Source organism: Rissa tridactyla, chromosome 3, assembly GCF_028500815.1.
Source record: "Rissa tridactyla isolate bRisTri1 chromosome 3, bRisTri1.patW.cur.20221130, whole genome shotgun sequence".
Lineage (NCBI taxonomy): Eukaryota > Metazoa > Chordata > Aves > Charadriiformes > Laridae > Rissa > Rissa tridactyla.
Window position 1 is genome coordinate 36069188 of NC_071468.1, and position 19265 is coordinate 36088452.

General features: G+C 38.3%; 1 protein-coding gene across 1 annotated transcript in view; it reads right to left on the reverse strand.

Annotated features, from left to right (window-relative positions):
* TTC27 (tetratricopeptide repeat domain 27) overlaps window positions 1-19265 on the reverse strand; it is a 132018-nt gene that overhangs the window by 72206 nt on the left and 40547 nt on the right. The window contains exon 9 of the mRNA XM_054196568.1: window positions 12753-12819. Coding sequence (XP_054052543.1) covers window positions 12753-12819 — 67 coding nt within the window. The remainder of the gene's footprint in view (window positions 1-12752; window positions 12820-19265) is intronic.

Consider the following 19265-nt stretch of genomic DNA (forward strand, 5'->3'; position numbering starts at 1 on the left):
AAAGCTCCCTTCACATCCTCAGAAAAAGGCATAAAATTATCTTCTTGAAGAGAACCAATTTAAATGTTTACATAATTTCAAAACTCTAAGATTAGTCAATGGCACAACAAGAATACTTTAACAGTTGCATACAGTTTTTACATTAGAAAAATGCCATTTGTGAGCTCATCCTATAGTGATGTTAACTAGTCAAAATCAGCTATCACATTTTTTTTTTCTGTAGTAGGAACAGCAAAAAAAATTCAGGAAGAATTACATGCCTAAACCAATGATTTATAGGAAGGGTGCCACTGACTTTACTATTAAGCCACGTCAGAACAAAGTAACGAATTTCTATAAAACATCTTCACAACCTTCAGTCTGTAAGAACAGCTGTCTGTAGAAGAACGGTGAGGCACAGCAGAGGGAAATCCACATGATGCCAAACAGGACTCCAAAGGGAGTGTGTCATACCTGGTTTTCCCCTGTTTTGAATGCCAGCATCCACCACAGGAATTCTGCCTACAACAGTCTCTACACATTGAAATACTTGGTGTTCACAAATAAGTAAAACATGTTGAATGCAAGAGGCATGCCTCAATTACTGTTCGGTGGGCTAAGTGGCAAGGGTCAAAGTCTGGAGATGACAATTTCAGTGAGAGTTCAAGGACTCTCAGTTTCCCAGGGAAAAGCGTATTAACAAGTCTCGATGTCCATTAAAAAATATTTGATTTCTGATTACTTCCAGTTCCTGACTTCACCAGTAGGAGTATTCTGTCTCTTTAAAGAGCCACTCTTCCTATTACATGCAATAGGATCAAGCTGCTGGCCTGCCTTTAAATCTTATGTGCAAAAGCTTAGTTTCCACAAGGAAAACAAAGCTGTAGCCACCTTCCTTTCAGAGGCTGAGGACACAATGGTCCTGAAAGACTAACTCCTTAAGCAGCAACCAAAAGTGAAGAAGGAAAGGCAGAAAAACAGAGTCAGAAATATGTGAGAAAAGAAAGGAATTAGGGAAGATGAGAGCAAGAGTGAAAGATAAACAGGAGCCGAGAGCTGACAAAAGAGGGCTGAGGGGAATGTGGCATGGATGAGCAAACAAAAAGGGAAGCTGACACAGGCACTAGTGACTAACACTGAAAAAAAATGAGCGAGAGACTGCTGGAAAGCATGAAAGAAAATCCTGTCTTGGTGGGCAAAAGTGAGTAATGTTCCTAAATCTGACAGAGTTGTGTAGAGTGAAGCTATACTCTGCATATATTTATTAGAGACCAAAGGCAACAGCTGGGATGTGCTTAGAGTTGAAAGAAGTTGAAATCATGAGCTGTAATGGATTAAGATTCAAACACAACAGTCTAGCACCTGTCCAGTCATATTATGCACATAAACAATGGCAGTTATTAAAATAACTGTGAAAATTGGATGAAGAATCATAGAATAGTTTGGATTGGAAGAGACCTTTGAAAGGTCATCTAGTCCAACCCCCTGAAATGTGCAGGGATGTTTTCAACTAGATCAGGCTGCTCAGAGCCCTGTCCACCCTGGAACTGAACGTTTCCAGGGATGGGGCATCTACTACCTCTCTGGGTAACCTGTTCCAGAGTTTCACCACCCTCTTGATACAAAATTTCTTCCTTTTATCAAAACTTTTTCCCTAGACAAACAAAAGAGGCAATCTTTTTAGTTATGCACCTCCAAGCTTCACATTTTCCCAGCTCTGCTAGAAATTCAACACACAAATAAACATTTGCCTACTAGATAAGGGAAAGCTACAGAATATACAGACAAATAAATACACACACTGCAGTTCTTACAGAATAGGCTGTGGGATGAGAAATACGTCCTTATTCCAGCAACTAAATGATCTGCATGCTTTCTGAATCTTACTACTAAGCTATTAAACAGCTTCAAACCATGCAAGATGTTCAAAACAAAATAAAAACAATTTTCTAAACAAATTTCCTTTATCCTTGTCCTGGTATGACATAAAACAGAACCAACTTTCTGTTCAGTAATCTTATTTCTTAGCTAGGCCTCTTCTAACTCTCTGAAATTAACAGCATGTTGTGTTGAAAACGGTTCATTCTCAGAGTGATAAGACCGATGTTTACAGTTTGTGCCAAGGAATGGTATGCACAGAGGCTCTCGGTTATAGTTATTGCTACAACAACCCGGGTCAGCTAATTTCTTTACTTGCCCTGTTGGAGGGTCGGAAACAGAAAAAGTGTTGAGGGAGGAGCGGACGGGACAGGTGACCAAAAATTGACCAACAGGGTATTCCATCCCATCTGCCCCATGGTCAGTAAAAAAGCTGCAGGATCAAAGGGTCAAGTCTCTTTCTTCAATGGCTGATGTCCGAGGAGGACCCTGTCTGTTCACCTGCCTTTGATCCTGACCCATGGGCTCCTGACTCCACATGTGGAATCCAGTTCCCACCCGTCGCTGAGTCCAGCCTGGGACGTCCACAGTGCCTGCCGGTGACATCATCCTGAGAGCTTAATACGGTTTTGCATATACTGTATCTATTTCATTATTTCCTTTATATTTTATTATTAATATTTCATTAAAGTAGTTTGGTTTCCTCTAAACTCATAAATCTCTTTATCTCTCCTCCTCCTCTCCATGTATGAGAGGTTGGGGGGGGGGGGGGGGGAGCATCTGTTGCCGGCCATTGGCCAATTTGGCCAAAACCATGACAATCCTAAAAATGAAAGGGTTTCACCAATATATATTAAACTAAAAAGCAAAAGAAAACATACTCAGTTTTAGGCAATGAGAAAGAATAAACCACCTGTGATACTAACGAGGGGGAATGCAAATGCATATGTTGTTCCTCTCCGAGTATTGTAATTTTAACATCAAACATCTAATTTTACAGCACAGAAAAATCTTTCACAGTCTATTTATAGAAATCTCTAAAAGCTATTTTCTCTCTCATCTTTTGTCTAGACTAGATAGAAGTCATTGTAGAATGTGTTGTCCAACATATTCTGACAAATGTACTGAAGAAAAATCTAGCTGACACAAGACATGACGTCTTTCAAGACAAAAAGCCCAAGCTCCAATTTAATTAATGCAAGACATGCTTAAGGATAACATAGGCAGTAAAGTCTTTTCAAATATGTCAAAATACACCAACTAATATCTAGTGCAATGATTTTTATTTCAGTTTAGAAAGGGCCTCTAATCTCACAGATAGAAAAACATTAAATAGTTTAAATATTTTAAAAACATTTTTGCAAATTGAAACAAACAGAACACGACGCTTTTAAACATTTTATTGGCATTTATTTGAATAGTCTTCATAACTAACAGCTCTACTTGCCATGATTAATGCAGCCAATCCAAACATGTCAAAAGTATTTATGCCATACCATATTATCATATATGCTAAGCATATAAATTATATGCAGAAAAAAGTCTGAATTTTCTCACAGTAATCATGAGACTCCTTTATGATATACATTGCATGAACAGTCCACTAATGAGCTGGCATTGTTTCTATTTCCTGATGCAATGAGCTAACCTTCATAAACAGAATATGAACCTTTCCTATTCATGTATTCACACAACCGGAAATTAGTTTTCATAATGGTCACAAACACTTCATGTACATTACCTTATGAAATTTTCTTGCATATTAGATGTTACAAATAATTGTTAAAAATAACACTTTTCTTATCAGTATATAAGTTACCCCAGCAAAAATGTATTTCTGGAAGAAAAAAAAAAAAAGCTGAATGATGGGGTCTGCTGCACCTGAAAATTCCACTTTACTAGATGAACTTGCTGCTTTTAATAAAAGACAATAAAGGAAATATTGTAGAAATACCAGAATCAGAGCTGCTTAACCTTTGTCTTTATATAACATAGATGGCACCATGCTTTTCCACAACATATTGAAGCCAACTAACTACTTGGACAAGGGCAGCACACTGTGCAAAAACATACCCAGGCTCACTGCTGAACAGAATGGGGTTTACTCAAATAAGGACAGCTAAGCATGTAAATGGATATTTTGCTCAATCTAAGCTATAACTGTTTGCTTAGGAAAATTTTTCAAAAAATAGGTAAAATACCCCAAATCTTTCCCCTTTACATCTCCTTTCAAAAGCCCATGTTTTATAGACTTAGAGCTTGATTAACCATCATTTTTCCCCACAAAAATCTTAAATTGACCATCAGTAAATCCTCAGAAGAAAACTACCAATTAGAAATTCCTTCTGGTAGCCTGGCTACCTAAAACTTCAGGATTAAAAAGATCAAAGGAAGAAAAAAAAATAAAACCATTGGAGACATTTAATTTTTTTATCCCTAGATTTGGGGGAACAAAAAAAGAAATTCATGGAGAAGCAGGGTAAGATATTTCTTATCAAGTTCATCTTATATCTTTCCCAAAGCAGCTGGAATAGGAGAACTGCTAGAATTGAGTGCACCTGTTTTTCTTTTTAAAAAAACCAACAACAAACCAGTGACAGTGATAAGTGATTCAGAGTATCAGATTTGCACACTTCAGATACCTTGGGGGGGAAGAAAAAATACCTAGTTCATGACTGTAATCAAGGACTATGGCATTCTAATCAAACCTATCCTAAATTGTGTATAAGTCAAAAAACATCTGTTACTTTATCAATATTTCATCTTTAATATAGACTAGAAAAAATGTTTGGCATGCTAATATGAGAAATGTTCTACTTCCAGTCCAAAATATAGACATGATACGATCAGAGAAAATTAACCTCAGTTGCTTAGAGACAGTAGCAAGCTGACCAGGAACAAGAATTCAACAACCTCCATTTTTTAAGATGCTATGGAACAAGCAAGGTTACAGTAATATTTGAAACATTGGGTTAGGAAAGAAAACAAACGAAGGGACAAAACTAAAACTAGGCAGAGGAGATGAAGACAAGACATTAGGACAGCTAAATAAACTTTAAGAATAATTCTTCCTCACATATGGTAAAAGAACAAAAATGTAAGTTTACTTTGAAAAAAGGGAGACTTGGATTTACCCCTTGTCTAGTTCATCTGTCCCTTCCCAGCCAAACAGGCAGATCAGTAGAATACAAATCACTAAAAAAAAAGTGCTTGATAGTATATGAATTGAACTGATCATCAGAATATTGTCAAAAAGGGGATACTAAGCACGACACAGTAGTGAGAATGTCTTATTTCCTTCAAATTATACCTCAAAACAGCATTTTGTTGAATAGGGGGTTTAATTTCATCTCCTTGTTGCAATGAAATCTTTCTTGCTGAAGTAAGTTATAGTAGTTATAACTGGTGAAGGACACAAGAGGGGGAAGGGAAGCCTGTAACATGTCAACTGGCTGTCAGAGAGGTTGCTAGAAAAAATAAGTGAGCTGCTGATAGATAAAGAGGAAGGAGGAGGGGAAGAAGAAAGGCTGCTGTGGGAAAAATGTTACTAACTGTCATCAAATTTGCCTGCTTAACTTCTCAAACCTTTAGACAAGCAAATAATCTATTAATATTTGAACATGATTTTCATGTTCTCTTACCACTGAGGTTTCAGCGAGACCACTAAAATCTAGTGCTTGAGTAATTCTGTACGGATTATATGAAAGAGCAGATTATTCTAGAAAGGCAAGGCTCTCCCAAATTTCTTCCTGCTCAGAAAGGCACACAATAAATCAGGAATCATCTCCTGTAAGATATGATGCAAGCAGGGCTGTGGATCCCATGGACTGAGGGAAGAATGTAGACCACAGAGGAGAACAAAGTTGAAAGGGATAAAAGTGTCAATTATGTTGAAATCTGATATTTTGTAAAATAAAACAACTTCAAACAGACTGTTACTTAATCCCAGTTTTAGAATGGAATGCAAGCTTCCCCCCTGCACTGCAACACATGTACTGCAGCAACCAGTTACTTTACCCTAAAACATCTAACTGCATGCAACAGCAGCAAAAATAACTGACAACACCAGGTTAATTCCCTATCCACGATACATTGTAAACATAAGCACCATACGCATTGTGAATAAACTTCTAAGAAATCTAGTTGAGTCTTTGCACATGATACTCCAGCAGAAAGAGGTAGCTTCTCTTTTGCTATACTCAATCCCATTTCCCAGTAATGCGTGATGGGCCAGAAAGCATACATGCATTAAATTAGCAGCAAGTGTTTAGATCCTGACATTCCTGGAAAACGATTCAGACTTTTGAATAAAAGTGCTCAGGGAAGCAGGAGAAAAAAAAAAAAAAAAACGGAAAGAAAAGAAAAAAAGAACAGAATAGCTTTGAATTAATTTATTTAGAAAAAAAGTCTTAGTAGTACTAGTAGGGCTTTGCTGAGAGAAAGTCTTTGCAGCGTTATAATCTCGTAACCAACAGAGGCTATTCAAAATGGGCAACACAGCTTAGAAAAGAAGTGAAAGAGACTTTTTATAAAGCCACGAAAGTTACAGCAGTAGAGACACATGGCACTCTTAATGAGCTTTTCAATACTCTTGCTGGTTATAAAACATAAAGAAAACTGCAGCCATTTTCTCAGCAGAGAAAAATGCACAGCTTTTATTTAAGCTATATAAACAACTTCTTTTTAGAAATCAAATTGGCATGTTAGTTTTATAGAGATTTTGATAGGAAGGCTTAACATTAAAAATATCATATGCCGCGATTTGATTGCTCCCTAGTTCCACATTAATATCACTAATGCCATACAAAAGACGAGAAAAAACAAAGCGTTGCCATTTCCACCCTCCACTCCCATCTCCCAAAGCCCCCTTCCTACAGTGAAAAGTTGAAAAAGTATTCATATATGTATATACACACACACTCAATAAAATGTGCACTATAATTCTTTGCTGCAATTTTCAAAGGTACCATACAACGTGAGTTTCTATTACGCTCAATAAATGCCCACCTCTGAAAAAAAAATATTTGTCCAACCATTCCCAAATTCCTTAGTAAAAACAGTCTCTTATGGAATCAGTAGCTCAACACAGTGGAAAAACAAAAGACGTGAAGCATTCCAATCTGGTCCATCTTTGGAATATACAGTATTCCTTGCACTTTGACAGACTCCCTCCTCATTCTTCAAGTCCTTGATCAGACCTTCGTATCTCAGGGCATTATTGAAACAATTTCAGAATGATCAGGTATTTTTGTTAGGATATGGTGAACAATTTTTAAGTTTTGTACTCCGAGCAAAATAAAAGCTATTATACTTTTTTTTCCTCTTAAGAAAGATATCCTCACCTGTTCAAAATGTCGATAGACAGAAGAGCTGCCAGAGCTTCCTTTTCCCATTTTTCAACACTTAATAAAGAAACCAACTGCTCTACTCTCCACAAATGATAAATTCTCAGCCGCACAACAAAACAACGCACCTAAATTTTCCACGGTCTCTTTTCTTTCCCTTCTCATCTTCTATGGGTTCCAAAGGATACAAATACGGGCCTAAGATATGGGAAGCACAAAGCGAGAGGCTTCTCTTCCACAGTTTCTGGTTGCTTTTTCCTCCTCAATCCCCTATAGGTTAATACTGCCACTACCACTCGAAGTCCCTTGATCATAACACACTAATAAGGGTAAAAAGTAATATTCTCCCACACTGGGCTAAGTGCTCATCACATTTTCTACAAAGCCCATTTTTCCTGGACAAAGTGAAGGCTAGCACAGATGGAAGGGGTAATGTTAAGGTCCAGCTGCAGCTCCTAAAACTTGCATATTCTGTTGGAGTGTCGTATTAGACTATGAAACACTGAACTGCCTCCCCATTATGTAAACTATAAACTATAGTATAAGCTTTCTATAAAGCTGTAAGAAGTTGTATTGCAGAGTCTAATCTTATTCATGTTTGTTTTTTTAAAAAAAAAATTTTTCTCTTTTGTAAGGGAAAAATGCAATTATCATCCAGTATTTAATCCTTCTCCTATTTTCCTGCAAGAACTGCATAACCTTAAAATTAAAACATAAGGAAGATTTACCAGTTCTTACATAGAGCTTTCATATGTCCCTGGAACTCTTTTACATTTCAGAAATAGTTTTTAGTTTCCTGTTCTAAAGTTTATGTTCACATGATGGATGTATTTTATAAAGTTTTAAATGTAATTTAAAATAAATTATTTAAAAAAATACAAGGGAATATCATGTACATTTATATAACAGTGTTGTTAATTTAATTTCCTCTTTGGTATATTGTCTTAACTGCATTACCTATACGAAATAATGCAAACAGCAAACATTTAATAGAAGTGATTTTAAAACCTTACTTTTGCTCATTTACAAAAAGGATTTTTTTTTTTTTTTTCTAAAAAAGCATTTGGGCCACTGATATACAGAGATCAGTGAAGTACTTGTGAACTTCCAGCAAAAAACTGCTGCCCACTATAAAGTCTGATGGATTTTAGATTTGCATTTGTACATTAAAAAACAAACCACTGAAATTAAAGATGGGATAAGGAAGCACATTTAGGCATTGTAAAACTAACTTTAGGAGCTGGAAGTAAACTAAGGTACAAAACCACTATGCGAAAGCAGTACTGAGTTAGCTCTTTGGTTTCTTGCATTGTGTACTTCCTACTTTCTATACAGAAAGCTCTGGGGAAAAAAGTTTATTATAAGGAAGAAACGACTAATCCTAACAGAGAAGCACTGAGCTTCACTACTGGTATACTGTCTCTCTTTTCCTCTCTTAAAAATGGCTTTTAAATGCAACATTCAGTTAGCTAAATCAGCAAATTTGCCAAATATTATATGCATAACTGTGTCTCTGAACCAGCTTGTATGATATTTCATTTCTAAACAAAATCTATCTTAGCTTTCTTAGGAGTCCAACTGCTTACCATAATAGAATTAATTAAAAGCATTGTAACTGTTTCCCTAAACCATTATGCGTGAGAAAAAAGAATATTTAATTCCCCTTAAAATCAAATGTTTAATTTTGAGTTTATTCTTAAGTGTGTGTGAACTACATTAGCTCTCTCATGTAAACTTAACTATAGGCAGAAAAAAAAGAAAATCAATGTATCTAATTTCATCTATAGATTAACATTTTAAAAGTTAAAATATTATGCTCATGATAGGTGAACAGATTTAACTAGAACATCTCAAGCATAGAAGTCCCAAATTACTGTACCAAGAGGAGCTATCCCAGTCAATGAGATTACATACACAAGTACACAGGATTCCATATATCCCCACACCTTGCTTCAAAAATTAGCAATACTAAAAGTAATTCTTAGTTACAAAAGTTAGTACTTTTAGGACAATGGCAACTGTTCCCAAGTGACTTCAGCAAATCCAAAGCAGCGATTCTTTTGCATTTGACTGCAGTCACCAAGCAATGACTAACTGTGATTTAATCGTGTTATTTTTAGGACTGTAAGCTAGATATGTTTTAAATATATATATATATATATGTATATTACAGGTCTTGTAATTTTCAGCTTCTACAGATATAAAAGGGAGTTTAGAATGCCTGTTTCACAAACTACACCTACTATAAGGCAGGACCACATCATCTACTTGAGGTTACTTCAATCATCCTTTCCCTCTCATATTACCTGGACCTTAATTTTCTCTGCTCAAGAGAAATTGCAGGTCACGTGCATTTGTTTTGCAATGTCCAAAGAAAGAGGATCTCTTGATGATTAAAAATGCCTTACAATTTCTCAGGTTTCCTAAGATATCTTGAAATCCCTCCTTTCTTCAGGAAACAAATTTCAGCAGATATCAGATGAATGCATGACAACCATCTCACCAGCCTGCAGATTTAGGAATCCACATGTAGGCTGGGAAGATGCCTGCTCACACACACACACGCACACAGCAGTTTAAATGATGCTTAAATGATGCTAAAGAAACTACTGGAGCAGCATTGATATAGTGCTCATTTGCCTGTTTCACTAGGTAGCACCAAGGCATGGTAAATACCTTAAATACAAGTGATAACATTTGCGGTGCCACTTATTTACTCAGCTAGCAGACACCGTAAGAACCAAGGCTGTGTTAACATTCACACAGAACATCCCTACTGCCAGGGAGCACAGCGATGGATTTGCTTGCCTCAGTGACTCAGAGCTGAGACGCAGAAGAGCTTGGAGCTTTTATCATGAAATTCTGCAGTGACTATCCACGGTTTTAGGCTCAAGTGCAAACTCCACAAAAGATGTCTTTATTGAAAAGAAATTATACAAGCTAATATTTGATTCCTGTTTTCAGATTCCAGGAAAGATTTGGGATGGTAATGTTAGAATTCATACTTGTTCTTGTTTGCGTCTTGGGGGCATAGGTCAAGATCAAAAGAGAAAATAATGGTAAGATTGAATTGTGTCCCTACATCCAATTAACTTGGAAACATTACGCAAAAGTTTAAAAGAACACTATTCTGACAATGAAATTTAGTATTTCCTCTAATTTTTAGGCTACCAGATACTTCTTTAAGTCACTGCTGCCCACTGAATTTTGCACTATTAGAGTGCGCTACATTCCTGTTCATTTATTACTATAGACCCTTCCTTTTTGCTACTCAGAGCACAAAGTGATAGCAAAGCCTAAGCATCTTTCAGCTGTGTTTCTCTGGAGATCTATCCTGAGAGTGGCTGCTGATCTTACAAGAGTGAAGCAAGCTGTAGCTGAATTAGAAGCTCTATAAAAAGATAAATAAATAAATGAATGAAAACATAATCTCCTCACAGTCACTGGAATAAATATTTAAGGATCAAGTTCATCAGCTCTCCTGTCATTTTTGAGGAATCAGCCACTAGATGGCAGAAAAATGCAGTTTAATTTTTTCATCATTATGAAGAATTCATGCAACAGATCTCTTACATCTCAGACCACAGATAATGTGATCTCTCACACAATGTCAGATAAAAGATAACAGTAAAGCTGATTATTTTTCTTGCCTAGTATATGTGCTAGCTTGACTTTCTCTTGTCTGCTGTAAAACCTGGACAGCGTTTAAATGTTTGAAAACTCAAGTGTTAAAACAAGTAAAGTCCACTCCTAGTTTCATTATTCTGGAAAATAAACCATTAGAGAGGCAGGGCCAATCTTATTAAAGATGTTCTGTTATCACAATATTACTCCATTTAATATTAAAAGGACAGAAGTTATTTCAAGATTCAGGTATATAAGGGCTGCTTTTCCACCCAGGAATTATGCAAACGATAGTGGGAAGACTGAAGCAGGCAGTATACAAAAAAAAAAAGTCCACGGAGTCTGACAGGAAATAAAATATGAGAAGCAAAATTCTGAGTTTTCACAGAAAACCCTCAGTTTAAAATATATTATTTTAACAACAAAAATGGCAGGGTTTGTTTTAATGAAATTATTTGCACTTCTTGAAACGTCATACATTTGCATTAACATTATTTTTGCAAAAAAATTATACTGCAATAGTTTCACCATTTTTAAAAAATGTTTGCAGTAGTCGGTTCAACGTGTTTTTTTCATTCCTATGGCCTTTTCTATGTGTTAATTTCCTTACTCTGTACACGTTTATTCTTTCTGTCAGTTTTTTCCTCTCCTTTAACAGTCATCATTCTTTAATATTGTTATTGAGTACTTCAATTACTACAACATGAAGTGAGAGTGGACAGTCTCATTTTTTCCCTGCTCTCAATTCCCACCTTTAAAAAAAACAAAACCCAAAAAACCTGCAGTTCAAGACAAAATACTTCAGAAGCTATGAATATATTATGAAAGCATCGTGATCCTTGCAGCAACAAACAGAAAACCTACATAAACCAAACTGCTTTACAGTGATTCACTCAGCTCCCTCATGCAGATCTTACATGTACTGTATTAGCATGGGGATTTAAATTAGCATTACTTTAAAACCAACCTATTTTACATTTATTTATCTAATAAAAATATTAGCATTTTCTTTTTTACAGACTGAACTTCCTTTTATCATCACAAAAAAATCCCCAACAAACATTACCAGTACCTTATAGTACTGTCCATAGTACTTTCACATAATTGCAAGTGTCAGTGATAAAATTCTAGCTCAACTGAAACCAAAGGGATTTTTGCTGAGATCCTATCTGCAAACTCATAACAAGAATTTACTTTTTTAGACAGCACTACTACGGCTAGAGGGTCTCAGACTGGGTAGGAGAGCAAGCCCTCTTTACTGCACCAAAGCTGAAGTCTAACATCGTGGAAAGTAAGCAAAAATGGCAATATAATCACTGGCCTTTCCTCCTCCACCCGCCCACCCCCCATATAACCTACTGTTGAAAAACACACAAAACCAGGAAAGATGGAGGAAGGAAGCAAATTGTGTTTTGTCTTGAGTAAAAAAAAATTAGTGAGTTAGAATTTTCAAGGCTTCTTTTGGAAGTTACACAATTGTTCTGCAGCAAATGAGCCATTGAACTGGGAAGAAACATATCTAAGCAAAACATTTGATACATAGACTGAATAAAGCTGAAATTCCTTTTGAACTCCATTTAAACAACATTCAAAGAACGCTGGCACTTTCAACGCTGGTGCCATAGGAAGAGTTTGCTGTAAAAATGCATGGTTTAATAAAAAAAATGTTTTGTGCATGTTTTCAGGTGAAATTAAATTTTCAGCTGTCAAGCTCATCCTGCATGAGGATAGCTCAAAACTGGGTTGAACTTCAGCATCACTTTAATTTCTTGAAATAAGAAAAAGTTAATAAAATGACTGAGTACTAAAACAGATTTGATTTACCAATAGTTTCATAATTAACATGATTGACAGGTTACTGCTTGGTACTTAACTTAAATATTAAGTGAAAACATGTTTACTAAGAAGTCCAGATAAGTTACTTACTGAAGTAAAAGCCAAAAGTTCCTCTTCAGTCAATTTGTGTATTGGATTGTTCTTTTGGAAGTCTATACTGGAAAGAAAAAAAGCAAAAAATCCAATGCTGATTTAATTTTTAGAATACCACTATGCAGAACACGTTTTTCAGACTTGCAGAAATCTAAAGGACATTCTGGAAAAGTGTTACAATGACAAATTAGAGTATGGCATGTGCAGAAGGCCTAGACCTAGGAGCAGTCACAGAAAAAAAGAATCATTTAGGGGACCAAGATATTTTAGTAGTGCCCTTCTGAGACCATTCTAAATTGAAACGTCTTGCTCAGTTTAAGCTTATGGGAATAATAATTTTACAAATCCTAAACAGTTTTAAACCCATTCCCTGTTTTTACAGAGGTCTGCTTTCAGTTAAAATTCTATGACTAATTGAACACAGACTCTGCAAAGCAAAAAAACACAAACGCTCAAAATGTGCTGAACAGTAATGCCAAACACATACCTTCTTTCTAGTCACTCAAGGAACATGACCACAGGGGTCCATCTCTCACAAACCAGCATTACAACTAGCTTGTGGTACACAAAGGGGGAAAACCAGATGAATACACAGAGATAAGAATCAAAATTGTTTTATTCACAATTGGACATGTTTACAGACATGATGAAAATGGGCTTACAACTCTACATGGGTGGATGTTCTCCTTCGACAACGGCCCATCAACATTTACCAATATACTACAAGAGGTACCCACAAGCGGCACAAAGAGCAACAAGGCTACAACTCAAGCTCCATGTGAAAACAAAAGATATCAAGTGAAAATATATGCCAATTATACCACAGAGTATGGATCATCATTAAACCTATATAATAGCTATATACATAAGCTTAAATTCATCACCCTATTCCTTAAACTCTGCAGCAGGCTTTATTTTATAGGTTAAAATTGTAACAATCGTATATTAACTGTGATGACAGATCACAGACTGAAATTATGCACCCTACTTTACATACCTTATTTTGAAGACAAGACTTTGCCCCAGTCTAACTTTTTTCTTGCTATTTTGTTAATTCTTCTTTGTACATATGATACAATTACCATTGCAGAAATAACAGTCAATACTTTGATTAAAACCTTGTTTTCTAGCCACAAGAACAAGGTATAGAATAGAGGCTGCCTGTTGAAATTTCAATTATCCAAAGTCTCCTGGGCCACATTAGGAAGAGCACTGCCAGCAGGTCGAGGGAGGTCATCCTTTCCCTCTAGTCAACAGTGGTGAGACCACACCTGGACTGCTGTCACCAGCTCTGGGCTCCTCAGTTCAAGAGAGACGTGGACATATTGGAGGAAGCCCAGCAAAGGGCCACAAAGATGGTTAAGACAGTGGAGCATCTGACAAACAAGGAGAGGGCGCGAAAGCTGGGTTGGTTTAACCTCTGAAGAAGAGAAGGCTGAGGGGGATCTTAGCAATGTGTATAAATACCTGATGGCAGGGAGTAAATGAGACAGAACCAGACTCTCTGTGGTGCCCAATGAAAGGACAAGAAACAACAGGAACAAACTGAAATCCAGAAAATTCCATTAAAAAAAGCAAGCAAAACCTTTGTTAATGTGACAGTGGTAAAGCAGCACGGGAAGGGGTTCCCCATAGAGGTTGTGGCATCTCCATCCTTGTAGATATTCCAGGCCCAGACATGTCCTGCTCTAGTTGACTGTTTCAATCAGGGAAGTTGGACAGATATCTCTAGAGGTCCCCTTACAACCTCAACAATTTCATTAACTTTTCATTTAATGCTACTCACAGTGTATATTTTTCAGCCTCATGTTTTGTTAACAGAATGAAGAACAGAGTCTATTTCTTACTGAAAGGTAGAAATAAGCTGCCCTTTTTTTTTTTTTTTTTTTTTTTTACACTGTACTTAAAGTTTTCTCTCTACATTGCACACATTACCAGGTATCAAGACACTAATCTCTCTTGCCATCCCTTTCCAACTACCTCACATAGAATACAGAAAGATTTGTTTTTTTCTTCTTTTGGTAGGTTTTTCTCCCCTTAATCTCAGTTAAAAAAAAATTAAAAAATCTAGTTTCATTTTTCTTCCTGAAGAATAACAAATGTAATATTTATGCTCTGTCCAGGACATACTGTAGGCTCTGAGGAACAAAGGAACTATCTAATGAGTTTATACAGTGTCTTCGTACCTGAGTATACTTAATGAGACTATACATAAGCTGTGAAAGTTGAAAGGAGACTACACAGAGAAAACATTTTGAGAAATGCAGTTAGTTGCAACTAATTTTCTTTTGGTAAATTCTACCAAGGTGTAGCAAGAACTCATTTTTTACGTTATATTGCTTTTTACTTTTAAGCTACCTCCCCACCACCTGCTTATCCATCAGCTGTGGAAAAAAAGGTCAGCATGCCTGATGTGTTGTTTTTTCCTCTACAGAAAAGACACAATAAAGAATTAAGACATAATAGAGACATAATTCTAAGAGTAAGCAGCAAAGCACTCAAGATAGGAAAAAGAAAAATCGATGCCACTGAAGCACTCGTATCTCTTTACTTTTGCATGCCCACAAAAAGAAATAGATTTGCGTAGCAGAGTGCCAAGCCTCCTCCTGCTGGCATAAGTCTTGTCCACATTCCACCCCCACTATATGGAGGAACGAGGCGGGGGGGAAAGGAAACAACCCACAGCAAGGGAAAGTTCTTACTGGAGAGTACTGCTTCAGCATTTCCAAAACGGCCATTCTTTAAGAACCACCAATATTCATCAAACTAGAGCAGCCTAGGAATGAGTACAGATGAAACATTCAGGAAATTAAGGGATGAGTTTGAAACAAATTCTACTCTGCCAATGCATACAGCATTTATTCAAAGGACTGCAGCCAAATACAGGTAGGCTGAGAGACAAAGCAAAAGGATAATTACACCCCCTTCTGAGATTCAATTTCCTACTTCTATTAGGAAGTAAGATTTCTTTTCTCTCTTCTTTTGTAACTTAGGAGATCTACTCTTTAATAGTGCTCTTCTTGATGCTTTCTTAACAAACGTTCCCCAAAATTTCTGGGGGGTGGGGGGAATGATGATGACATACAACAACAAAACCCCACCAAAGCAAACAAAATTGTCAGTGTGCTCAGTTAATTTTTTTTAAACTTATTTAAAAAAAAAAAAAAGAAAAAGAAAAGTTATCACAGAAAATGTGGCATATGGGAGCTGCTCTCTCAGTTTATTAAAATGGTGTGGTGGGTTGAGCCTGGTTGGATGCCAGGTGCCCACCAAAGCTGCTCTATCACTCACCTCTTCAGCTGGACGGGGGAGAGAAAATATAATGAAAGGCTCGTGGGTTGAGATAAGAACAGGGAGATCACTCACCAATTACCGTCACAGGGAAAACGGGCTCGACTTGGGGAAAATTAATTTAATTTATTACCAATGAAATCAGTGTAGAATAATGAGAAAACAAATCTTAAAACACCTTCCTTCCACCCCTTACTTCTTCCCAGACCTAACTTTACTCCCAATTTTCTCTACCTCCTTCTCCCCAGCAGCACAGGGGGACGGGGAATGGGGGCTGTGGTCAGTTCATCACATGTTATTTCTGCCACTCCTTCCTCCTCAGGGGGACGACATCTCACACTCTTCCCCTGCTCCAGCATGGGGTCCCATCCACGAGAGTCCTCCATGAACTTCAACCTAAGTCCTTCCCACAGGCTACAAGCACTACTCAAGTGTGGGTCCCCCATGGGTCACAAGTGCTGCCAGCAAACCTGCTCCAGCACGGGCTGCTCTCTCCACAAGTCCACAGGTCCTGCCAAGAGCTTGCTCCAGCACAGGTCCCCACGGGGTCACAGACAGGCGTGGGGTCCTCTAGGTGGATATCCGCTCCGCTGTTAACCATGGGCTGCAGGGGGGCAGCCTGCCTCACCATAGTCCACCACGGTCTGCAGGGGAATCTCTGCTCCAGCCCCTGCAGCACCTCCTCCCCCTCCTTCTTCACTGACCTGGGTGTCTGCAGAGTTCTCTCATATATTCTCACTCCTCTCTCTGGCTGCAATTGCTGTTGCACAGCAACGTTTCCCCCTTCTTAAATATGTTATCCTAGAGGCACACTACCACTGTCACTGACGGGCTCAGCCTTGGCCAGCGGCAGAGGTCTGTCTTGGAGATTGGCATTGGCTCTAGCAGACACAGGGGAAGTTTCTAGTAGCTCCTCACAGAAGCCACCCCTGTAGGCCCCCCGCTACCAAAACCTTGCCATGCAAACACAATACAAATGTTAAAACCTAAAATTGTTATATAACTGTTACGGTTTGAGAAATCTCCTACCAATTTATTGTCATTTAGACAATTATTCTATCACTCGATGACCCCTCCCCACCCAGAAAGGGGAATCAGGGAAAGCAAGGAAACCTGAGGGTTGAAATATAAATAGATTTAATAGGATAAGACTAAATAAGTAATAATAATACTAAAGAACCAATATTAATCCCGATACCAATATAAAATACATAATGATTATACTCAGCCAAGTCTATCAGTAGGAAGCTGTGCACTCCCAGCAGTGGACAGCAAGTGTCGGACACTGCCAGCGCTACGGCTTCAGGAGGAAGGGGGTCTGGCTTAGGGGTCCGGCACTGGTGCAAGAAGTTTCTCTGAACTGCAGCCATCGAGGGAGAGAGAAACTACTCAGCAAACTTTCTAATTTATATCAAATGTGACGTTCATGGTATGAAATAAGCCTGTTGGCCAGCCTGGGTCAAATGCCCAGGCCTCGCTCCTCCTCATCCCTGCACCTGGAAAGGCTCAAAAACACTAAGACCTTGAATCCCACATAGCCTAGCTGGCTATAAAGTAAATATTTTCTCGAATTCAGACACTAGAGTCTTCTAAAAGTGCTGTTTTCAACAGCATTATAAGAGAAATTAGTCCTGCTCGACCCAGGACAATAAGTTATATAATAAAGAATCTAAAAGCATATCACATTTAGAGTTGATGATTATTCACAGCAACAAGCCACAAGAATGAAATGTACCTATTTTTTAAAACTATTCAGAGATCTATGTGCAAGTGCGAACATCTGTGTGATCTGACATAAAATAAGTAGGTTGCTCAACCCCGAGCTAAAATTATGTAACTGCAGTTCTTTAGGGTTCAAGGTTTCATAAAAAGGGTTTTTACACCTCTTCGATAGTAAGACTCCTCTGATTAATCAACCAACTAGTTTTTATCCTGTAACACAGGCACCTAATAAAGCAAAATGGGTGGATGGGTAAGAGAGGAAGGGCATTACTGACAAGAGTTTTTTTTAAAAAAGATTGTAGGGAAGAACATGACCAGAGCAGCTAAAAGGCAACAATTTCTACAGTAGGAGAAAGCTTGAGAAATCTTCTTGCTGCTCCACAAACTTCTACCTTCAGACAAATTTTATCCGGTCTGTTCCTAAAGACCTCCCAGAGAATCATAGAATCATTCAGGTTGGAAAAGACCCTTGGGATCATTGAGTCCAACCATCAACTCCACTCTACAAAGAGCTCCCCTACACCATATCCCCCAACACCACATCTAAACGAGTCTTAAACACATCCAGGGATGGTGACTCCACCACCTCCCTGGGCAGCCTATTCCAGTGTCTAACCACTCTTTCTGTGAAGACTTTTTTCCTAATGTCCAGCCTAAACCTACCCTGCTGCAGCTTGAACCCATTCCCTCTTGTTCTATCGCTAATTACCTGTGAGAAGAGACCAACACCAACCTCTCTACAATGGCCTTTCAAGTAGCTGTAGAGAGTGTTGAGATCTCCCCTCAGCCTCCTCTTCCTCAAACTAAACAGTCCCAGCTCCCTCAATCACTCCTCATAAGATTTATTCTCCAGGCCCTTCACCAGCTTCATTGCCCTCCTCTGCACTCGCTCCAGCACCTCGATTATCTCTCTCGTATTGGGGTGCCCAAAACTGGACACAATACTCAAGTTGTGGCCTCCCCAGTGTTGAGTACAGGGGGACAATCACCTCCCTACTTCTGCTGGTCACACTATTTCTAATACAAGCCAGGATGCCATTGGCTTTCTTGGCCACCTGGGCACACTGCTGGTTCATGTTCAGCTGCTTGTCAATTAGAACCCCCAGGTCCTTTTCGGCCAGGCAGCTCTCCAGCCACACTTCCCCAAGCCTGTAGCACTGCATGGGGTTGTTGTGGCCCAAGTGCAAGACCTGGCACTTGGCCTTGTTGAAGCTCATACTGTTAACGTTGGCCCATCGATCCAGTCTATCCAAGTCTCTCTGTAGAGCCTCCCTATCCTTATGCAGATCAACACTCCCGCTTAACTTGGTGTCATCTGCAAACTTACTGATGATACACTATATGTCCTTATCAAGATCATCAATAAACAGAAATGGTCCCAACACTGAGCCCTGAGGAACACCACTTGTGACCGGCTGCCAGCTGGATTTAACACCACTGACCACCAGTCTTTGGGACCGCCCATCCAGCCAGTGCTTGATCCAGCAGGTCGTATGT